This window comes from Haliotis cracherodii, unplaced genomic scaffold (assembly GCF_022045235.1).
Source record: "Haliotis cracherodii isolate W230 unplaced genomic scaffold, xgHalCrac1.p SCAF_6, whole genome shotgun sequence".
Classification (NCBI taxonomy): Eukaryota; Metazoa; Mollusca; class Gastropoda; order Lepetellida; family Haliotidae; genus Haliotis; species Haliotis cracherodii.
In genome coordinates, this window is record NW_027266319.1 from 18490698 (window position 1) to 18509804 (window position 19107).

A 19107-nucleotide genomic window follows, 5' to 3' on the forward strand; every position below is an offset into this window, starting at 1 on the left:
CCTCTCTTCTCTCTCTCTTTTTGCCTCTCGTCTGTCTCCACCCTCTCTTCTGTCTCCCTGCCTCTCTTCTGTCTCCTGCTTCTCTTCTCTCTCTCTGTGCCTCTTTTCTCTCTCTGTGCCTCTCTTCTATCTCTCTGCCTCTCTTCTGTCTCCTGCCTCTCTTCTGTCTCTGCCTCTCTTCTATCTCTCTTCTATCTCTCTGCCTCTCTTCTGTCTCCTGCTTCTCTTCTCTCTCTCTGTGCCTCTTTTCTCTCTCTGTGCCTCTCTTCTATCTCTCTGCCTCTCTTCTGTCTCCCTGCTTCTCTTCTCTCTGTGTTTCTCTTCTCTCTGTGTGCCTCTCTTCTATCTCTCTGCTTCTCTTCTGCCTCTCCGCCTCTCTTCTGTCTCTCCGCCTCTCTTCTGTCTCTCTGCTTCTCTTCTGTCTCTCTGCCTCTCTTCTATCTCTCTGCCTCTCTTCTATCTCTCTGCTTCTCTTCTGCCTCTCCGCCTCTCTTCTGTCTCTCCGCCTCTCTTCTGTCTCTCTGCCTCTCTTCTGTCTCTCTGCCTCTCTTCTATCTCTCTGCCTCTCTTCTATCTCTCTGCCTCTCTTCTATCTCTCTGCTTCTCTTCTGCCTCTCCGCCTCTCTTCTGTCTCTCTGCCTCTCTTCTATCTCTCTGCTTCTCTTCTGCCTCTCCGCCTCTCTTCTATCTCTCTGCCTCTCTTCTGTCTCCCTGCCTCTCTTCTGTCTCTGCCTCTCTTCTATCTCTCTTCTATCTCTCTGCCTCTCTTCTGTCTCCCTGCTTCTCTTCTCTCTGTGTTTCTCTTCTCTCTGTGTGCCTCTCTTCTATCTCTCTGCCTCTCTTCTGCCTCTCCGCCTCTCTTCTGTCTCTCTGCCTCTCTTCTATCTCTCTGCTTCTCTTCTGCCTCTCCGCCTCTCTTCTGTCTCTCTGCCTCTCTTCTATCTCTCTGCTTCTCTTCTGCCTCTCCGCCTCTCTTCTGTCTCTCTGCCTCTCTTCTATCTCTCTGCTTCTCTTCTGCCTCTCCGCCTCTCTTCTGTCTCTCCGCCTCTCTTCTGTCTCTCTGCCTCTCTTCTGTCTCTCTGCCTCTCTTCTGTCTCCTGCCTCTCTTCTGTCTCTCTGCCTCTCTTCTATCTCTCTGCCTCTCTTCTATCTCTCTGCCTCTCTTCTATCTCTCTGCTTCTCTTCTGCCTCTCCGCCTCTCTTCTGTCTCTCTGCCTCTCTTCTATCTCTCTGCTTCTCTTCTGCCTCTCCGCCTCTCTTCTATCTCTCTGCCTCTCTTCTGTCTCCCTGCCTCTCTTCTGTCTCTGCCTCTCTTCTATCTCTCTTCTATCTCTCTGCCTCTCTTCTGTCTCCCTGCTTCTCTTCTCTCTGTGTTTCTCTTCTCTCTGTGTGCCTCTCTTCTATCTCTCTGCCTCTCTTCTGCCTCTCCGCCTCTCTTCTGTCTCTCTGCCTCTCTTCTATCTCTCTGCTTCTCTTCTGCCTCTCCGCCTCTCTTCTGTCTCTCTGCCTCTCTTCTATCTCTCTGCTTCTCTTCTGCCTCTCCGCCTCTCTTCTGTCTCTCCGCCTCTCTTCTGTCTCTCTGCCTCTCTTCTGTCTCTCTGCCTCTCTTCTGTCTCAGCGCCTCTCTTCTATCTCTCTTCTGTCTCCCTGCCTCTTTTTTGTCTCCGCCTCTCTTCTATCTCTCTGCTTCTCTTCTGCCTCTCTGCCTCTCTTCTGTCTCTCTGCCTCTCTTCTGTCTCTCTTCTGTCTCCCTGCCTCTCTTCTGTCTCTGCCTCTCTTCTATCTCTCTTCTATCTCTCTGCCTCTCTTTTGTCTCCTGTTTCTCTTCTCTCTCGGTGCCTCTCTTCTCTCTCTGTGCCTCTCTTCTATCTCTCTGCCTCTCTTCTACCTCCCCGCCTCTCTTCTATCTCTCGGCCTCTCTTCTGTCTCCCTGCTTCTTTTCTCTCTGTGCCTCTCATCTATCTCTCTTCTATCTCTCTGCCTCTCTTTTGTCTCCTGCTTCTCTTCCTCTCGGTGCCTCTCTTCTCTCTGTGTGCCTCTCTTCTATCTCTCTGCCTCTCTTCTGCCTCCCTGCCTCTCTTCTGTCTCAGCGCCTCTCTTCTATCTCTCGGCCTCTCTTCTGTCTCCCTGCTTCTCTTCTCTCTGTGTGCCTCTCTTCTCTCTCTGTGCCTCTCATCTATCTCCTTGCCTCTTCTGTCTCTGCCTCTGTTCTATCTCTCTTCTATCTCTCTGTCTCTCTTCTGTCTCCCTGCTTCTCTTCTGTCTCCCTGCCTCTCTTCTGTCTCTGTCTCTCTGCTATATCTCTTCTATCTCTCTGCCTCTTTTCTGTCACCCTGCTTCTCTTCTGTCTACCTGCCTCTCTTCTATCTCTCTTCTATCTCTCTTCTCTCTCGGTGCCTCTCTTCTCTCACTGTGCCTCTCTTCTATCTTTCTGCCTTTCTTCTGTCTCCCTGCTTCTCTTCTCTCTGTGTGTCTCTCTTCTCTCTCTTTGCCTCTCTTTTATCTCTCGGCCTCTCTTCTGTCTCTGACGCTCTGCTATCTCTCTTCTATCTCTCTGCCTCTTTTCTGTCTCCCTGCTTCTCTTTTGTCTCCCTGCCTCTCTTCTATCTCCCTTCTGTCTCTCTGCCTCTTTTCTGTCACCCAGCCTCTCTTCTTTCTCTGCCTCTCTTCTATCTCTCTTCTATCTCTCTTCTCTCTCGGTGCCTCTCTTTTCTCTCTGTGCCTCTCTTCTATCTCTCTGTGCCTCTCTTCTGTCTCCCTGCTTCTCTTCTCTCTGCGTGTCTCTCTTCTCTCTCTGTGCCTCTCTTCTATCTCTCGGCCTCTCTTCTATCTCTGACTCTCTGCTATCTCTCTTCTATCTCTCTGCCTCTTTTCTGTCTCCCTGCTTTTCTTTTGTCTCCCTGCCTCTCTTCTATCTCTCTTCTGTCTCTCTGCCTCTTTTGTCACCCAGCCTCTCTTCTGTCTCCCTGCCTCTCTTCTATCTCTCTTCTGTCTCTCTGCCTCTTTTCTGTCACCCAGCCTCTCTTCTGTCTCCCTGCCTCTCTTCTATCTCTCTTCTATCTCTCTTTTGTCTCACTGCCTCTTTTCTGTCACCCAGCCTCTCTTCTGTCTCCCTGCCTCTCTGCTTCTCTGCCTCTCTTCTGTCTCCCTGCTTGTTTTCTCTCTGCCTCTCTTCTGTCTCCCTGCTTCTCTTCTGTCTCTGCCTCTCTTCTATCTCTCTTCCATCTATCGGCCTCACTCTTCTGTCTCCCTGCTTCTTTTCTCTCTGTGCCTCTCTTCTCTCCGTGTGCCTCTCTTCTATCTCTCTGCCTCTCTTCTGCCTCCCTGCCTCTCTTCTCTCTCGGCCCCTCTTCGTCTCCCTGCCTCTCTTCTCTCTGCCTCCCTTCTCTCTCTTTCCCTCATTCTCTTCTTCACTACATTACGTCTCCCAAACATACTTTCACAAACCTAACATAATAAGTTTGTGTGATAGATATATTTACGCGGTGAAAGACTTGCCAGAGATAAAATCTAAAAACGTCAACGCTAGAGACTAATCAGTCTCGAATATATATGCCTAATGCAGCCTCCAGTTTCATTGCACTCCATGTTTAGGAAACTTAGGATGTTCTTTAAAGAACTGTCTTTTATTATCGGTCCATCGGGAAAATCTACGTGGATTTCTATTCTTGTTTAATAACTGACAGTGGGTGCAACAATATATCGTATTTCTTCTGCGTCAGTTCGAACATGATCCTCAACTGTTTGCCCTGAGGCTGAGTTTAGTCCTATGACGGGATTTATTTCCAATTATCTTTTTTCAGTTAACAATAGTTTATGATGATATTTGAACATTCAAATATGCCCGAAGTTTGTTTCGGAGATGGATGAGGTTTATTTGTCCTGAAGGTACCTAAATGGCTCCGAAAGTGTAATGCTTGAAAATCAATACAAACGCCATGTAGTTTTCAAAGGTCTTTATTTTTCTTAAATATAAGCGCTACAGAGTAGAATAACTCCGAAATGGACAAAGAGAAGAAACACATTCAGTCCTTCACCAACAGATGCTGCCCACCAGCAGTTCTTGGAAGCACGCACGCACACACACGCACACACACACACACACACACACACACACACACACCTCACGCCATGAGCGTTGACACATTCTTAGCCCGTCATGTGCGTGCATCCTCAGTAATCAAGACGGTACCGTTATCTTAGTGAAGTCCGAATTAACCAAACTTGGGATTAACGAGAGAAAGCGTCAAACGACTCTTGCTCACACGTTATTTGGTACATTCAATGCCCCAGAAACGCTTTCATTTTTTTTATGGTAGACATGTGGATTATATTTTCAAACGAGACACATCAGAGTTAAAATGATATCCAATGCAATTCCTTAATGTGACTTGTGCCATATAATCCCGTATTGTTTCAGGTGAACAATTGATTTGCCTTTGCATGTGTTGCGGGTGCCAGAGGAGGGTGACCTTTTCTCGAACAACTGGTATGATCATTATTTGATAATGATTCATAAACACATGTTCATTATACAGCAGAAATCTCCGGTCCAGTCTGCGTTTAGTAGAGTTTTTTTCTTATTGTGCTTTTTATTTTGTCGCTTTTATTTTTTATAGACTTTCCCATCCAGATCGTCCGACGAGGGAGTCTCCAAAGTAACGACTCAGTGTATGTCTCAACAAAGAGCGGCCAATGAAAATGACATATAAGATTCATATACTCTTCCAGTTATACCACAGTAAATAATCGCATCTTGACAAGGAAGGACAAATCAGTGTAAGCTGCTTATATGGTCAACGCCGTCGAGTTACAATGGCACAAACTGTTGGTGTACCGTGGACCGATTCTGCCCCAAACACCCATAGGCATTCATAAGATGAACAAATCTATCATATTTACCATGTCCGCAAAGATTTTCTTTGATGCATCTGTTTCGACACGACCTGACATTCTGCCGTATTCTGACATCAGCCTACGGTTGACACAAGACAGGGTGGGGATCTACCACGTTAGTTGTTAAGTGGCTAAAATGTCGGAGATCACTTTGGCTGAACTGTGATAAGTTCAACTAGTCTGTCGTACTGAATCAGTGTGCTATTTGAGATGCCACACAGAGTTGGTGATCATCATGTATCGCACGCACGTAGCTTAGATCTAGGCTCAAGAGCACGGAGTATTTGATACCTCCGTCTGGACTGTTGTTCTGTGTGTAATGTCTTGTATCTAGAACCATGATAAATGCAATAGGGGATCTGAAGACCTGTGTATATGTTCTGTGTAAAGCTGTAAAGCTATTTTTTACTTAAATCCACCCTACCCTATTAACAAACATATGCATTTTTTCAGCAAGACACCAACATCCTCATGCCCAGTGAGTATTTCGATGGATTCCGGGACAGTGTAAGTCTCAAGCACCGCATGCTTTCATCCCATTTGCCCGCCGCAGAACTGATTACATTCCCCAAGCCCGGTCGTAAGAGGCGGCTGGTGAGGTTCGGGTTGTTATCTCATCGTACAATTGCTCGTGTGTCATCGTGCTCCGAGGTCACAGGACGTGGGTAGTTACTCGCGTTTTCATGTGAGGTGAGGTGAGGTGAAATGGGGTTTAACGTCGCGTCCAAGATTATTGCACTTATATAGCGACGTGCATGTACGTGTGTGTGTTTGTGTGGCTGCTTGTACTAGTCCGGATTGATGCCGATTTATAGTGCTAGTTTACTGAGATACCATGCCGCAGTTTAACATGAATATCCCACTCAGACACAGTAGACTGACTCCGAGCCGACCAGTCCTCGTCTTAGCCCCTTATTGCCTAGCGCCAGACAGGGTAAGAACAAGTACCATCTTTACACGTCTTTTGGTATGACGCGGCCGGGGATCGAACCCCGGACCTTCCGCTCTACGGGCGGACGCTCTACCACTAGACCACGCAGGCGGTTCATGTTTTCAGCAACTGGTTTGCTAGTCCATTTGATTATTTAGAAGCTGTCGTTATTATGCTGACAGCATGTACACTGGAGGGTGTGGAATTTATACAAGAAAATCGCCAACATCAGTGATCAAGGCACTGTTTTTCAACCCAGTGAAATCTGAGCAGGTCGTGACCTACCCGAGTGAGTGAGAGAGCAATTTAGCAATATTTTAGCAATATTTTAGCAATATTTTAGCAATATCACCGCGGGGGACACCAGAAATGGGCGAACGCTTTAACCACTAGGCTACCCGACTGCCCCTGGCCTACCCGAAGTCGGAAAATTATAATAATACTCAAATAATGTTAGCTTTCTGAATTTCATCACATTGTTATCACACCGACGGGGTTAGAGTCTGCGGGACATAACTAATGCGGTTCACGCATATGTACACATGAAATCGAGCCCTGATATTTGGTTTTGTGATCACATCCTAGGACTGACTGCTGATTGTCACTAATACCTGGTGATCACACCCAAGGAGTGTCCGCTGATTGTCACTGTTACCTGGTTCATCGTCTCTCGTGAGAACTGACGTCGTTTTGAAGCAGAATCAGCGGATTGTTACCATGGCTGAGTCATGAATTTACCTCTTCTACCAATTCTAACCCGGAATTCTGGCTGATATTCTTGGCTAGATGAACTGATGTGTGTGGTGTTCATAACAGTAGCTGCAGTGTTCCACTGATATGTGTGTTGTCCATACAACAGTCGTGGCAGTGCGCCACTGATATGTGTGTTGCCCGTAGCAACAGTCGTTGTAGTGTTCCACTCATATATATGTCGTCGATAACAACAGTCGTTGCCCATGACAACAGTACCTGCAGTGTTCCACAGACATGTACATTGTCCGTAACAAACAGTAATCCTTGATTGTCTCTGATTAAATCACATCACAATGCATTCCAGTTTTTACTTGCCAATGTAGGTGGTTTTTTCGAGTCAGTTTATAGGATTGAAATTATTTAGCGGATACGACTTAAGGGAATTGCGCAACGGCTATATTGTGATCTATCACCGCTTGCTGATATTTTAATGGATTATTGTAAGCATCGTAATTCTGTTCGGAAGTGTGAAAGACAATAAACATAAACCCGTACAAACAATATATAAACGAGGAAACAAGTTCTACACTTTATTTTCTTATCTGTATTTGCATGACGAAACATGACAAGGATAAATAACCAGAATGTAAGCAGGCCTTGTAAACAATTCCCGATCTCCTAAACGATATCAACGGGTTATTCCCCAGACGGCATTGACACAACTTTGCACCTTTCTTCCCATAGATCTGTTGAATGTTTATGGACTTTACCGTTATTGAAAGTGTGACATTCTGATGAAGCGTATTGTCATTATCGAAGCAAAGTGCAACTTTGTGTCTCTGGTTCATGTAAACTAATCTATTGTTGATCACTTTCCAAATGTCACCACACACACATACCACATCTGACATTTGCGATACCAAGGACTGAAGTGTAACTTTGGACTGTGTTCTAACATCACATTAGCCTGCGTCATGTTGACATCCTTGAGGTTGTGATTTAATACAATCAAATCACACACTGGTGGCACTGAAAAAAGCCAATGACTTGAGGTTTTGTCCACCAACAAGTGACCTTGACCTTCACAGACAGATTGTATGGGTCCGGCTGGGCATATGCAGCTGTTGCTCAAAATATAGGGACATCATTGTAGTTTTACAAGTGTGACTACATTATTGTAGTATTACACTGATCTTTTAGTGCAATTAATTTTACTTATGAATACATGATTTAATGTGGATTCTGATTCTTGGACATGAATTCATCGCAACATACAAAACCACAGAGAATAGTCTTCCAAAGTATTCGTATGCTGGGGAATCAAATGTGATTCTAATGTGAGACAGTATATAACAGTTAAGCTACCCCCAACCCCTGTGTTTCAGAAATACTCCAATGTAAATAAAGCCCATTACATAGTCGTAAGAAATCCATTGTGATATTCCGACCATAGCATAAGCATGTGTATATTAATCACTGTCAAAAAGTCGTGATACCAGGTGTTTGTGAAAAGGTGAGCAGACCCTGCCCAACCGATGGCACATGCCCAACACATGCAGAGGCAAGTCAACTGTTCAATTTAAACGACGGGAACATATGATGATGGTGCAACTAGGGAATTGCATGAGACATCATTTTAGTCACTGAAATTTCGAAATTTCCTCCCCGTGTCTACCATAAAACGTTTTTCAAAGCTTTACTAAAGAATTATCCCTCTTGTAATACCGTCTTGTGGATTTTTTGTTTTATGGTTATTTGCTCACTCGTATTGGTTATTTGACGATTATTGAACGATATACGATCATCGATATACGTGAAGCTAAGTTAACGTAAACTTTTTGGCCAAATTCCCTACTTTAGAATTTGCTCATCCGAGCAGAAATTCCCTACTCATGATAAGACAGATGAGGAATAAGGGGAGCACAATAGGTGCCGTGGAGATACCTACTTCGTGTCTAAATGTCTTTCACCTTAATTTTGCATAGATATAATGGTAATCAAGTCCAACACTTCACACAATGTTTTCGAAGTAAAGTTAGGATAACATAATAAATCTGTGGTAGGAGATTACCTCCTTCTTGTAGGGTTCCACGACTTTCAAGACATCTTGCTGTCACAGCCAATTTATCATACTTGAAATGTTGACCAGGAATCTAGTTAAGCTTGTCACGAATTGCAAGTGCTTGATAACGGTGTTAGAACCTACACCGTAACGTCACTCTTAATTGTAATAAAGAAGTTGTTCATCCATAAATCCTATCCTTACTTAGTACTCCAACTTCTAAATGCCTATCAACGAAATTATATAGTTATGAACCTGGTGTTGTAAGAACCACAGCCCGAAACATGTATCAAAGTAAATGCCACGATTATGGGTCTCCATTGAACACTACCTGTTTCATGCCGCAGTGATCAAAACGACACGGTCGTATCCATAGAAATGGATACACACTTTGTCTAGCGACTTTAGGTATAGTCATTACCAGAACATCCTATCACATATCTTCCAAGCTTGTATAGGGAATTATAGAGGCATTCAATCACAGGCATCACACGACGCTTGACCTGACCACGAGGCCATTATTGCATTGAAGACGTAATTAGCTTCAGTGAGTTTTGGAACAGTTCCATTGGACGGCCAGAGCTTGGGTACTTTGCGATGCCATTCGTTACCTAGAGTGTAGAGTCTTATACAATTCTTATAATCCTTTTATCGCCTGTTTCCTCATTCATCTTGACATCCGTCACATCTGAGAGCAGTCGATGGACTGACATCATGGTACGACCCGGAGTTATTTTGCTCGTAAAAATGTGTCTACTAGCTACACATGGATAACCGATAGTATAGATGTTAATTATATGGGATGAAGCGCGAGTAGATAGCGACACTATTGATCTGTGTTGGATACGACAAGTGTTGTGTGAAGATGGAGTGATGCATGAAACATTCATTAAGTGATACTTGTGTAAAGATAAGATTTTAATCAGTCATGGGACTACAGTTCATTTTACGGTCAATCTAACATCTCGTCGTTGATTGTTGACTTTCATTTACACGTACTGGAATCCCTAAGCGTGTTGTATTAGAACCACGCCAATCGTTTTGAATTATTGAAAAGTTCACTACCTTTATTCAAGCACGAAATATATTACTGGTGTGATGTGGAAGATGCACTGGTATGACTATGTGTAGGCGAAGCAGTACTGGCCGGGTATATTTCCGACATCCCACTGTTTCTTCTGTCGGAAACATTTTACATTTAAGAAGAAATGCCATTCTTGAAATCTAATAATTTTTCTCTGGATGTGTTTATATTCAACCAAACGACTTGAAATTGTCATACAAATATACAAAGATGGTCAAAATGTGATCGGTTGCCATCAAACTGGATTCACACAAGAACCTGAAACATTTTGATAATCCCATGCGAACATCAAACTGACAAATTGATTTAATATTCGGTAAAGAACACAACTGTCGGATGTTGTGTTATATGACAAACCCGCAGTTCCTGGTGTACTTCAACAACCACCATGCTTCCGAGATATGTCTATCCTATCCTATCAGATGACAATGTAATATCTATGACATATTCCACTGTGGAGTTTCTTTCCTTTAATTCGCTAACACCCAGGAAATCAAGGTTTTTTTAATTCGAAGAGTAAAAAGTTGAAATTGAATCTGACAAGTGAGCCAGAGATTGCTGAAGCTCAAAAGTGATAATGATGTTTGATAGCTTGAGTTAGACTTTGACGATGTACACGTACCTTGAGAAATGTCTCGCGGAGCAGTAACAAATATGTAACGAAGCTTTTATTTCAATGCATTCCGAAACCTGTATCATATTATTTCCAAGAAAAATACCTTTAGTGCACAGTTTGTTTCGTTATTAGTATTTACAACATAACGACCAAAAGCAATCCTATGCAATTCAAATTACTAAAACAGACCCACATACATGTATTGTTGGACTCTTCGAAATTTGGACTCACCTTCTAGATGGAATGGCTTGTAATTGGCGTTATTGTACGTGTCTCCCTAAGCCTTTGTTATGTAGGTTTTGTTTCCAGTGTAGTGATGCCCCTTGATGAACCATATGCTGATTAAACAAACTGACAATTATACACCAGGTTGTCTCTTTGTCATATCATTGGTATCATTAACTCAATGTTGGCGTGACTACCGTGTTTTCTCCAAGCCTTGATGTCATGTAGCTGTTGCATCCAGTGGAGTGAGTGAGTGAGTGATTATGGTTTTACGCCGCTTTTAGCAATATTCCAGCAATATCACGGCGGGGGACATCGGAAATGGGCTTCACACATTGTACCGGGTCTTCGGCTCGACGAGCGAACGCTTTAACCATTAGGCTACCCGACCGCCCCTCTAGTGGAGTTATGACCCTTGAGGAACCATATGGTGATTAAACAAACTGGAAATGCCCCCTCGATTTGTTTTGGTCATTTCATTGGCATCAGTATCACATATCTATAATGTTCTCGACATTTCAACAGAGATGATCTGCAAATGATGACAAGGATATTCCTTATCTCGGAGGTGTAGAGTCACAATGGAGAGGATAAACATTTCAGTTTGAATACATGTTTATAATATAGGCAATTCCTGCAATATTGATATGTGCGGGGTATAGACACTCTCACACACTCCTGGTACCTTTGTGGGATTCCTGGTTAGAATTTGTCCTGAGCAAAGGGTCGTTTGGGGCAACATAATGCATCGTGTGGTCAGATTTGCATGACGTCGTAGATCGTTGCTCACAATATCAATCACTGGCTTTGTCTGTTCCATATTCAGGTATGTTTTGGCCTCCGTCAGTGAGCTGTGAAAGTGTCAACTGAATCCTTTGAGAGGCATTAAGAATTGCGAGTACTAGGTTACGATAAGATATATGGAAAACAACTTGTTTATTACAATTAGATGCGACTTGTCAGTGTAGGTTCTTACGCCGCTATCAAGTTGAATCCCAAACCCCAATCTATTCAGCTTCTCATCCATACACAAACATTGCTCCTAATTGTTATAAAGAAGTTGTTCATCAATATGTCTTATCCTTACTTCATCAAACTTAATCTATATCAGTAATGTTTACATACCACAATGACACACAAGTTGTCACTACTTGTTTATTGAATCAAAGTCCTTATGTTTGCACGGGTGCGTCGCAGTTCGCTGTGCAGAGTTGCGTCCCTTGGGCACACTTGAAACCTACGATCGTTGGTTATAATCCTGGTTCGCTCCGATTATGTTCCCAGGTTCATCAACACCATACCCGTGCACGTGGGTTTCACCGTCTCAGACCTGCATCACTTCGGGATTTCCTCCCACAATAAACAGACATGTCGTGACGTAACTGTAATACTTTTCAAAGGGGAGATAAACCGAATTTACCCACTCCTTATGCTTGACAGTGATATTATCTTCATTAATATTTTCATAACAAGGCTCATTTAAAAACTCCAAAAACGTATGTATTACGTAAGCATTGATGTTACATACATTGATGTGGAATATTAAAAATACGAAATCCAATTAGCGTCTGATGGAGATGCAAGTACTAGAAACAAGTTTTACAATGCAATATTACCACATCAACACACAGCCAGCTATTCCTACAAGCAAATGCACGAGATTCGATCCTCCTCCAAAATCCTCCTCCCCCTCGCCAGTCAGTGCTCTTTATCTATTAACGTCCAGCTGAAATACGCTAATGTCTGTATAAGCTGCCTAAGCCTCACAGATCACTGCCAGGCAGAAGCACTCCACATTGTAGACTCCCTTGCTTGGGTAGTGTTTCTAATCTGCCTGTAAACATCCGGCCGATATTGTTGTGAACAAGAATTCTATTTCAGCTTGTATTAAAAAAGACATATATTAGAAATGGAATTGGCCCAACCTAATGTATCATGGTGGACCCAACTGCGTGTACCGTGATCCTGTTTTGAGACTTGTTTTATCCTGTGAGGTGAGGTGAGGTGAAATGGGGTTGAACGTCACGTCCAAGATTATTGCACTTAAATAGCGACGTGCATGCACGTGTTTGTGTGGCTGCTTGTACTAGTCCGGACTGATGCCGATTTATAGTGCTAGCTCATTGAGATACCATGCCGCAGTTTAACATGAATACCCCACTCAGACACAGACCGGTCTTTGTTTTAGCCCCTTGATGCCGAGTGCCAGACAGGGTAACAACAAGTACCATCTTTTAACGTCTTTTGGTATGACGCGGCCGGGGATCGAACCCCGGACCTTCCGCTCTCCGGGCGGAGGCTCTACCACTAGACCACGGAGGCGGTCGTTTTATCCTGTGAATTCAGGGATTTTAGTTTAATCGTGTAAGCTGTTATGCACTGTGGTCAGCTGCTACTGGTGCAGACACCAGAGTCAGGTACATGTAGTTGTCCCACTATCCGGGGCGGAGTCAAAAGCGCAAGGCTAGTGACCGGGTTCTTATTCCGCCTCTAGTCCAACTTTGTGTACCAGGTCTTTACAGCGTTGTCACCACCGCTAGCTAGCACTGAAAGAACCCGCTCGTCCGATGGTAGATGACCAGATGGTGGAAACACGAATACGTACATACACCCGAAACACAAGTGTCAGAACGTGTTGCGTCACCCTGGGCAAATATGTCTCTGTTCACCCAGCAGAGAATGGGTACCCGATATGTGAGGTGGAAGTAAAAACCTCACGCGCCCCATGGAGCTGAGAATGATAACCGGAATGCAAACGGATCCACTGGTCGGGGAATGATAAAAAACGCATTTGAGCAGATACTACCTGGATATCTGCAGTGTATAAATGTATAATATGATACAGTAAACTATAGTTATAGCGTACTCAAAGGGACCACACATTTTAGTTTGTTATAACCGTGGTTCGTTATAAGCATATATACAGCATATATGCAGCAAATGGCAGGGACCTGAAAACCAGATTGATATATCCGCCAGATCGTTATAAGCGTGTTCGTTATAAACGTAGTTTACTGTAACAATAGTTGCCTGGCAGAAGCAATGGACTATATGTGGGTACTAGCCAGCATCCATCAGATATTGAGTATATTTAGTTGAATGTTCTCGTTATTATTATCATCTCATTAATACTGACATATGTTGACAAAACCAGATGATTCTCTTTATCACGTACATGTAGATTGTTTCACACGCGTGTTTCAACACACGTTTTAAAGCAAATTGTTAATGTAGTATATGAATGTGACGTGATCTGACTCGTAGGACGTTCCGGTAGTCCGGCAACGAGAGCTTATCGTTCCAACTTGTCGTGGTTGTTCTGTGCCCTGTGCCCTTTGCCCAAAGTTCACATAACATCTTTGGTGGAACCCAATGGACTGTCCATGAATATGCCATAAGCTGTTCCACACCGTATCGACAAGCTACATTTATCACATAGTGAGTGAGTGAGTTTGGTTTAACGCCGCTTTTAACAGTATTCCAGTTATATCGCGGCGAGTCAGCTTAATGTGGGAGGAAAGCCCGAAGTGATGCAGGTCTCAGACGTTTACCACTTCGGTGAAACCCACGAGCACGGGTATGGTGCTGACAAACCTAGAAACATAATCGGGGCGAACCGGGATTCGAACCCACAATCATAGGTTTCTGGCGTGCCCAAGGGACGCAACTCTGCACAGCGAATCGCGGCGCCTTAGACGACTGGGCCACTCGTGCCCCCTTATCACATAGAAGGGAGTAGATGTTCAGAGTCCGCCTCTTGTGAGAGAAAGGGTGATGTTACGCAATTTAAGTGACTTATATTATGGTGTCAAAGGTTTCAGATGTAGTCGACTGTCCAATTGCCGATGTCCATGCCATTTCGGTTGACACTGGGTGCCGCCACTGTGGAGAGGTTGGGACATGACCTTTATACCAGAGATGACCTTGTGCCGGAAATGAACTCTAGTGAGCATGATACACGAAACGACCCGCATATGAAATCTCGGATGTGTACTATTGATTCTGAAGCCGGGTGGGCTACATATTGAAACAGGGTAATGTTTGTTCCACTTCGTCCCGGTAACAAATTTATCCATGGAGATATTTATGTAGTCGTTTAATTTGTCAGAGTTGTTACATTTCAGTTGTTGGTTGTTACTTTGATAGTTCTGACAGACCGTCTAGGTCTTGCCGCCTTAATTAAGACCGCCGCATTTGCTTTTAGAGTTACGGTTTAGCGATAAGAATGTAAAATAATGTTCGTGTGCGGACGAACAATTGTGCCTTCATTTAAAACTCTGTTAATGCTCGCGTTCGTGCCGTAACCTACCTCGGCACATCGTCGATTTTCATTTTTAATTATCCAAATGTAAATAATAAACTTGTGTGCAGGATTATTGTGTTTCGTTGGTCACATTTCAGCTCTCAATACATGTATTTGTGAGGGAGGCCACATCAGACTGTCAATGAGTTTCACCGTGATGTTTTCCCTCTTGCACGGGCCTGGTTAACACATAAAGTGGGAATTGTGAGGCGGTTCAGAGAATTTCACACAAATCCAATTTCTAAAGATGATTAGGAGCTGGTCGAAGTGAGGCCACGCCCATTTGAAATATAAAGGTGAAGGTCGCCGTTGTTTGACTGAGTGAAAACGATGTGTTTGAGTAATTTACGGCAGTCGGTATGTTGGCGTCATTTTGATTAATGCACATTGGTCAGATACATGTTACATCTGATGATGTTATCTCCCACATGCGTGTGATACACCCAACGCCGTCTATCGGGTATATATATATTTAAATAACAAGTCCACCATAACATTTAGAATCCTGCCTTCTGATTGGTCCGCCAGCGGTATCGAATTGACGTCAGGCCATGATTTTGCTAATGTCGCCTTACCGTGAAAGAATATTTATACAGAAGAGCTTTTTTCGCACGCCCGCGCCATTGACAATTTCAAATACGTGTCTCATTTCATTACTGTTGCAAAATAAATTGTTGGAGTTCCTATATTATTTATGGCAAGTGTGACAATAAATGTCAAGCGGAAATCATGACGAATAAATACTTGAGCGTGGATTGTAAAATTCAGTAACATAAGCACGGCTTGACCTTTGCGGACTGTGACGCCATGTTAACCTCGTCACAATGCATAGACTTATCATGTGTAGAACGTTATGACGAAATAATAGAAGAACCTTTGAACAAAATATTACAAAGGTCGCTTCATTCGCTCTAGGAATGTCAGCTTGAACAATGTTTGTAGGATATCTGCCAAAGTCATCTCCTTGAAATGAACGGATACTTACTTAACATACTTCGTTAGGTAGCTTATTAACAACAACGCATTTCTTTCTTCATTTTACCATAAATACATGTACCAGCCAGTCACTTTGATGATACCTAGTGTATAACAGTGCCTTGTTTCCAGCTAATTGTACATGTGTACTATTGTCTGTTTCGTTCATGGCCCATTATCTGTTCAGCCCGTCAGCAGAAGGAATGTCTGGTCAATAAATGCCGGGCAGGTTTGCTTTACGAAAAGAAGAATATCGATGTCAACTGGTGGCCCTGAAATACATGCACATGCCCTGCCCTATCGATGTCACCTGGTGGCCCTAAAATATGCACATATGCCCTGCCCTATCGATGTCACCTGCTGGCCCTGAAATACGTGCATATGCCCTGCCCTATCGATGTCATCTGCTGGCCCTGAAATACGCACATATGCCCTGCCCTATCGATGTCACCTGCTGGCCCTGAAATACGTGCATATGACCTGCCTATCGATGTCACCAGCTGGCCCTGAAATATGCACAAATGCCCTGCCCTATCGATGTCACCTGCTGGCCCTGAAATACGTGCATATGACCTGCCTATCGATGTCACCAGCTGGCCCAGAAATATGCACAAATGCCCTGCCCTATCGATGTCACCTGCTGGCCCTGAAATACGTGCACATGCCCTGCCCTATCGATGTCAACTGGTGGCCCTGAAATACATGCACATGCCCTGCCCTATCGATGTCACCTGGTGGCCCTGAAATACGTGCATATGACCTGCCCTATCGATGTCACCTGGTGGCCCTGAAATATGCACATATGCCCTGCCCTATCGATGTCACCTGCTGGCCCTGAAATACGTGCATATGACTTGCCCTATCGATGTCACTGGGTGGCCCTGAAATACGTGCACATGCCCTACCCTATCGATGTCACCTGGTGGCCCTAAAATATGCACATATGCCCTGCCCTATCGATGTCACCTGCTGGCCCTGAAATACGTGCATATGACCTGCCCTATCGATGTCACCTGGTGGCCCTGAAATATGCACATATGCCCTGCCCTATCGATGTCACCTGCTGGCCCTAAAATACGTGCATATGACCTGCCCTATCGATGTCACCAGCTGGCCCTGAAATACGTGAATATGACCTGCCCTATCGATGTCACCAGCTGGCCCTGAAATACGTGAATATGACCTGCCCTATCGATGTCACCAGCTGGCCCTGAAATACGTGAATATGACCTGCCCTATCGATGTCACCTGGTGGCCCTGAAATACGCACATATGCCCTGCCCTATCGATGTCACCTGCTGGCCCTGAAATACGTGCATATGACCTGCCCTATCGATGTCAATTGGTGGCCCTGAAATACGTGCATATGACCTCCCTATCGATGTCAACTATTGGCCCCGAAAAACATGCATAAGTCCTGCTCTATCGATGTCGCCGGCTGGCCCTGAAATACGTGCATATGCCCTGCCCTATTGCTTACAACTTGTGGCCCCGTAATACGTGCACATGTCCTTCCCTTTTGATGTCGCCTGGTGGCCCTGAAATACGTGCATATACCCTGCCCTATCGATGTCAACTATTGGCCCCGAAATACATGCATCAGTCCTGCCCTATCGATGATGACTCGTGGCCCTGAAATACGTGCACATGCCCTGCCCTATCAATGACACCTGGGGTCCTGAAATACGTGCTTATATCCTGGCCTGTCACAAAGTGGTCTTGAAAGCATGCATATGCCTCACATTATCAATATCACTTGGTGTTCCGAAAAAGGATGCATATGTCAAGTCCAACTGATGGCACCTGATGGTCCTGAAGTATTTTGCCGTACCAGCAGTTCGCATCGTGTATGAAGGACACAGGACTATTCAAGGGAACGGCATATTCACCACGCAAGTAAAATGTTAACCATACCTCGATATAAGGTTTGTCCTATGTTGTATATTAAATAAACAAATATATAGAAATCATATCACACATCTTTAAGCACAATACAAATGTAGTACTTCGTATGTGCATGTAATTTCAAATTACATATTATCCATAAGTGTACAATCATGAGATTGTTTCGTATTCAAATGGGAAAAAATACAAACAAAACCTGCTAACGGTGTAGATGATGTACAACGTATTAATTATGTATTTCTTCTGTTATATCGTAAATGACTTCAACGGTTGGCCGCTTGAAATATCTATTAGTCGCTGTGTGGTGGCATAAGTGTACCTAATTCTATATCAGTTTGGAATGAGAATTCATCAAGAGTATGTGTAAGGAGGATGTTGCGACATGACGTTTATATGTGCAACACAATCTTCATTCCGAAATGCAATTTGGAGAACTGCAGTGCTTCAATGTTTTTTTGCATTATTGGCTACTTTGCAGCACAACTGCATGTGCAATGTGCATCTAGAAGACTCGCGGTCTTTAACCTCAGGAACGAGAAATGCCGAGAAGCCATGAACACGACACTTGACAAATTAAGCTGACAGTGTTGTGATATCACATATGGTTCCGCCGCCTCTCTAGGGGCTGCCTTAGGTGCATCAATTTTCTAAAGTAGCACATTCCTTGTAAAATGCATCACCGTCATAGGCTACAGAATATGATATTGTGATACAATTTTCTGTTTCATTTCACAACATTATTGACTGTTTTGTTTCTCAGAACACCAATTCCCCTGTTGTATAGAACCTGTCTACTCCATGGCGTTAACGTTGTTGACACGTCTTTGTGGTAAAGAAGCAATACAAAGACATTTGCTGGACACGCGTATTTTATTGATATGTTACACAATATGCAAGAGTCGTGACTTTGTTCAAAACAGGAGGGACCGCCAGGGATGTCATGTCGGAATTCAGATCACGCTGTCAAAGCATCGATGATAGATGAAGGGACATGAGAATGCTCTGGAAAATCATAGACCGTCCGGCGACAGGGGCAATATCGTTCTGGTATCAACATTAATAAAATAAAAGTTGAGTCTACAAATTTGATATGACATTTACTTCACATATTGTTCACTTCACATACCATAGTGTAAGGCGTTATACAGAGCAAAGGTTTCCTACAGGTCATGTTACCTTTGTCCATATACTTGAGCAATAATGATCATTTTGTGTGGTAGATGGTTTACTTCCCGACGAACTCATAGAAGCCAGATTGCTGGGACCGAGCCCTCTTTCCCACAAACTCGGGAATTCTATATCTTAATCTCTTGCTCAATAAAGCGGATAGGCGGTTGTCCATATTCTGCCTCAATAAGTCAGAAGGAGCCATGTCTCTTTTGCCAAGAAACTCGGAGAATCGTTTGTCAAAAACTCG

At 43.8% G+C, this 19107-nt stretch overlaps 1 protein-coding gene across 1 annotated transcript; it reads right to left on the bottom strand.

The window, feature by feature from the left end:
• Positions 1–437: 437 nt before the first annotated feature.
• On the bottom strand, positions 438–19062 carry LOC139446298 (uncharacterized). Its single transcript, XM_071227648.1, has 5 exons — positions 18920–19062; positions 3015–3413; positions 1339–1609; positions 763–1090; positions 438–532 (listed from the first exon to the last, which is right to left on the bottom strand). The coding sequence occupies exons 1-5, from the start codon at positions 19060–19062 to the stop codon at positions 438–440; spliced, it is 1236 nt and encodes a 411-aa protein (XP_071083749.1).
• Between the last annotated feature and the right edge of the window lie 45 nt (positions 19063–19107).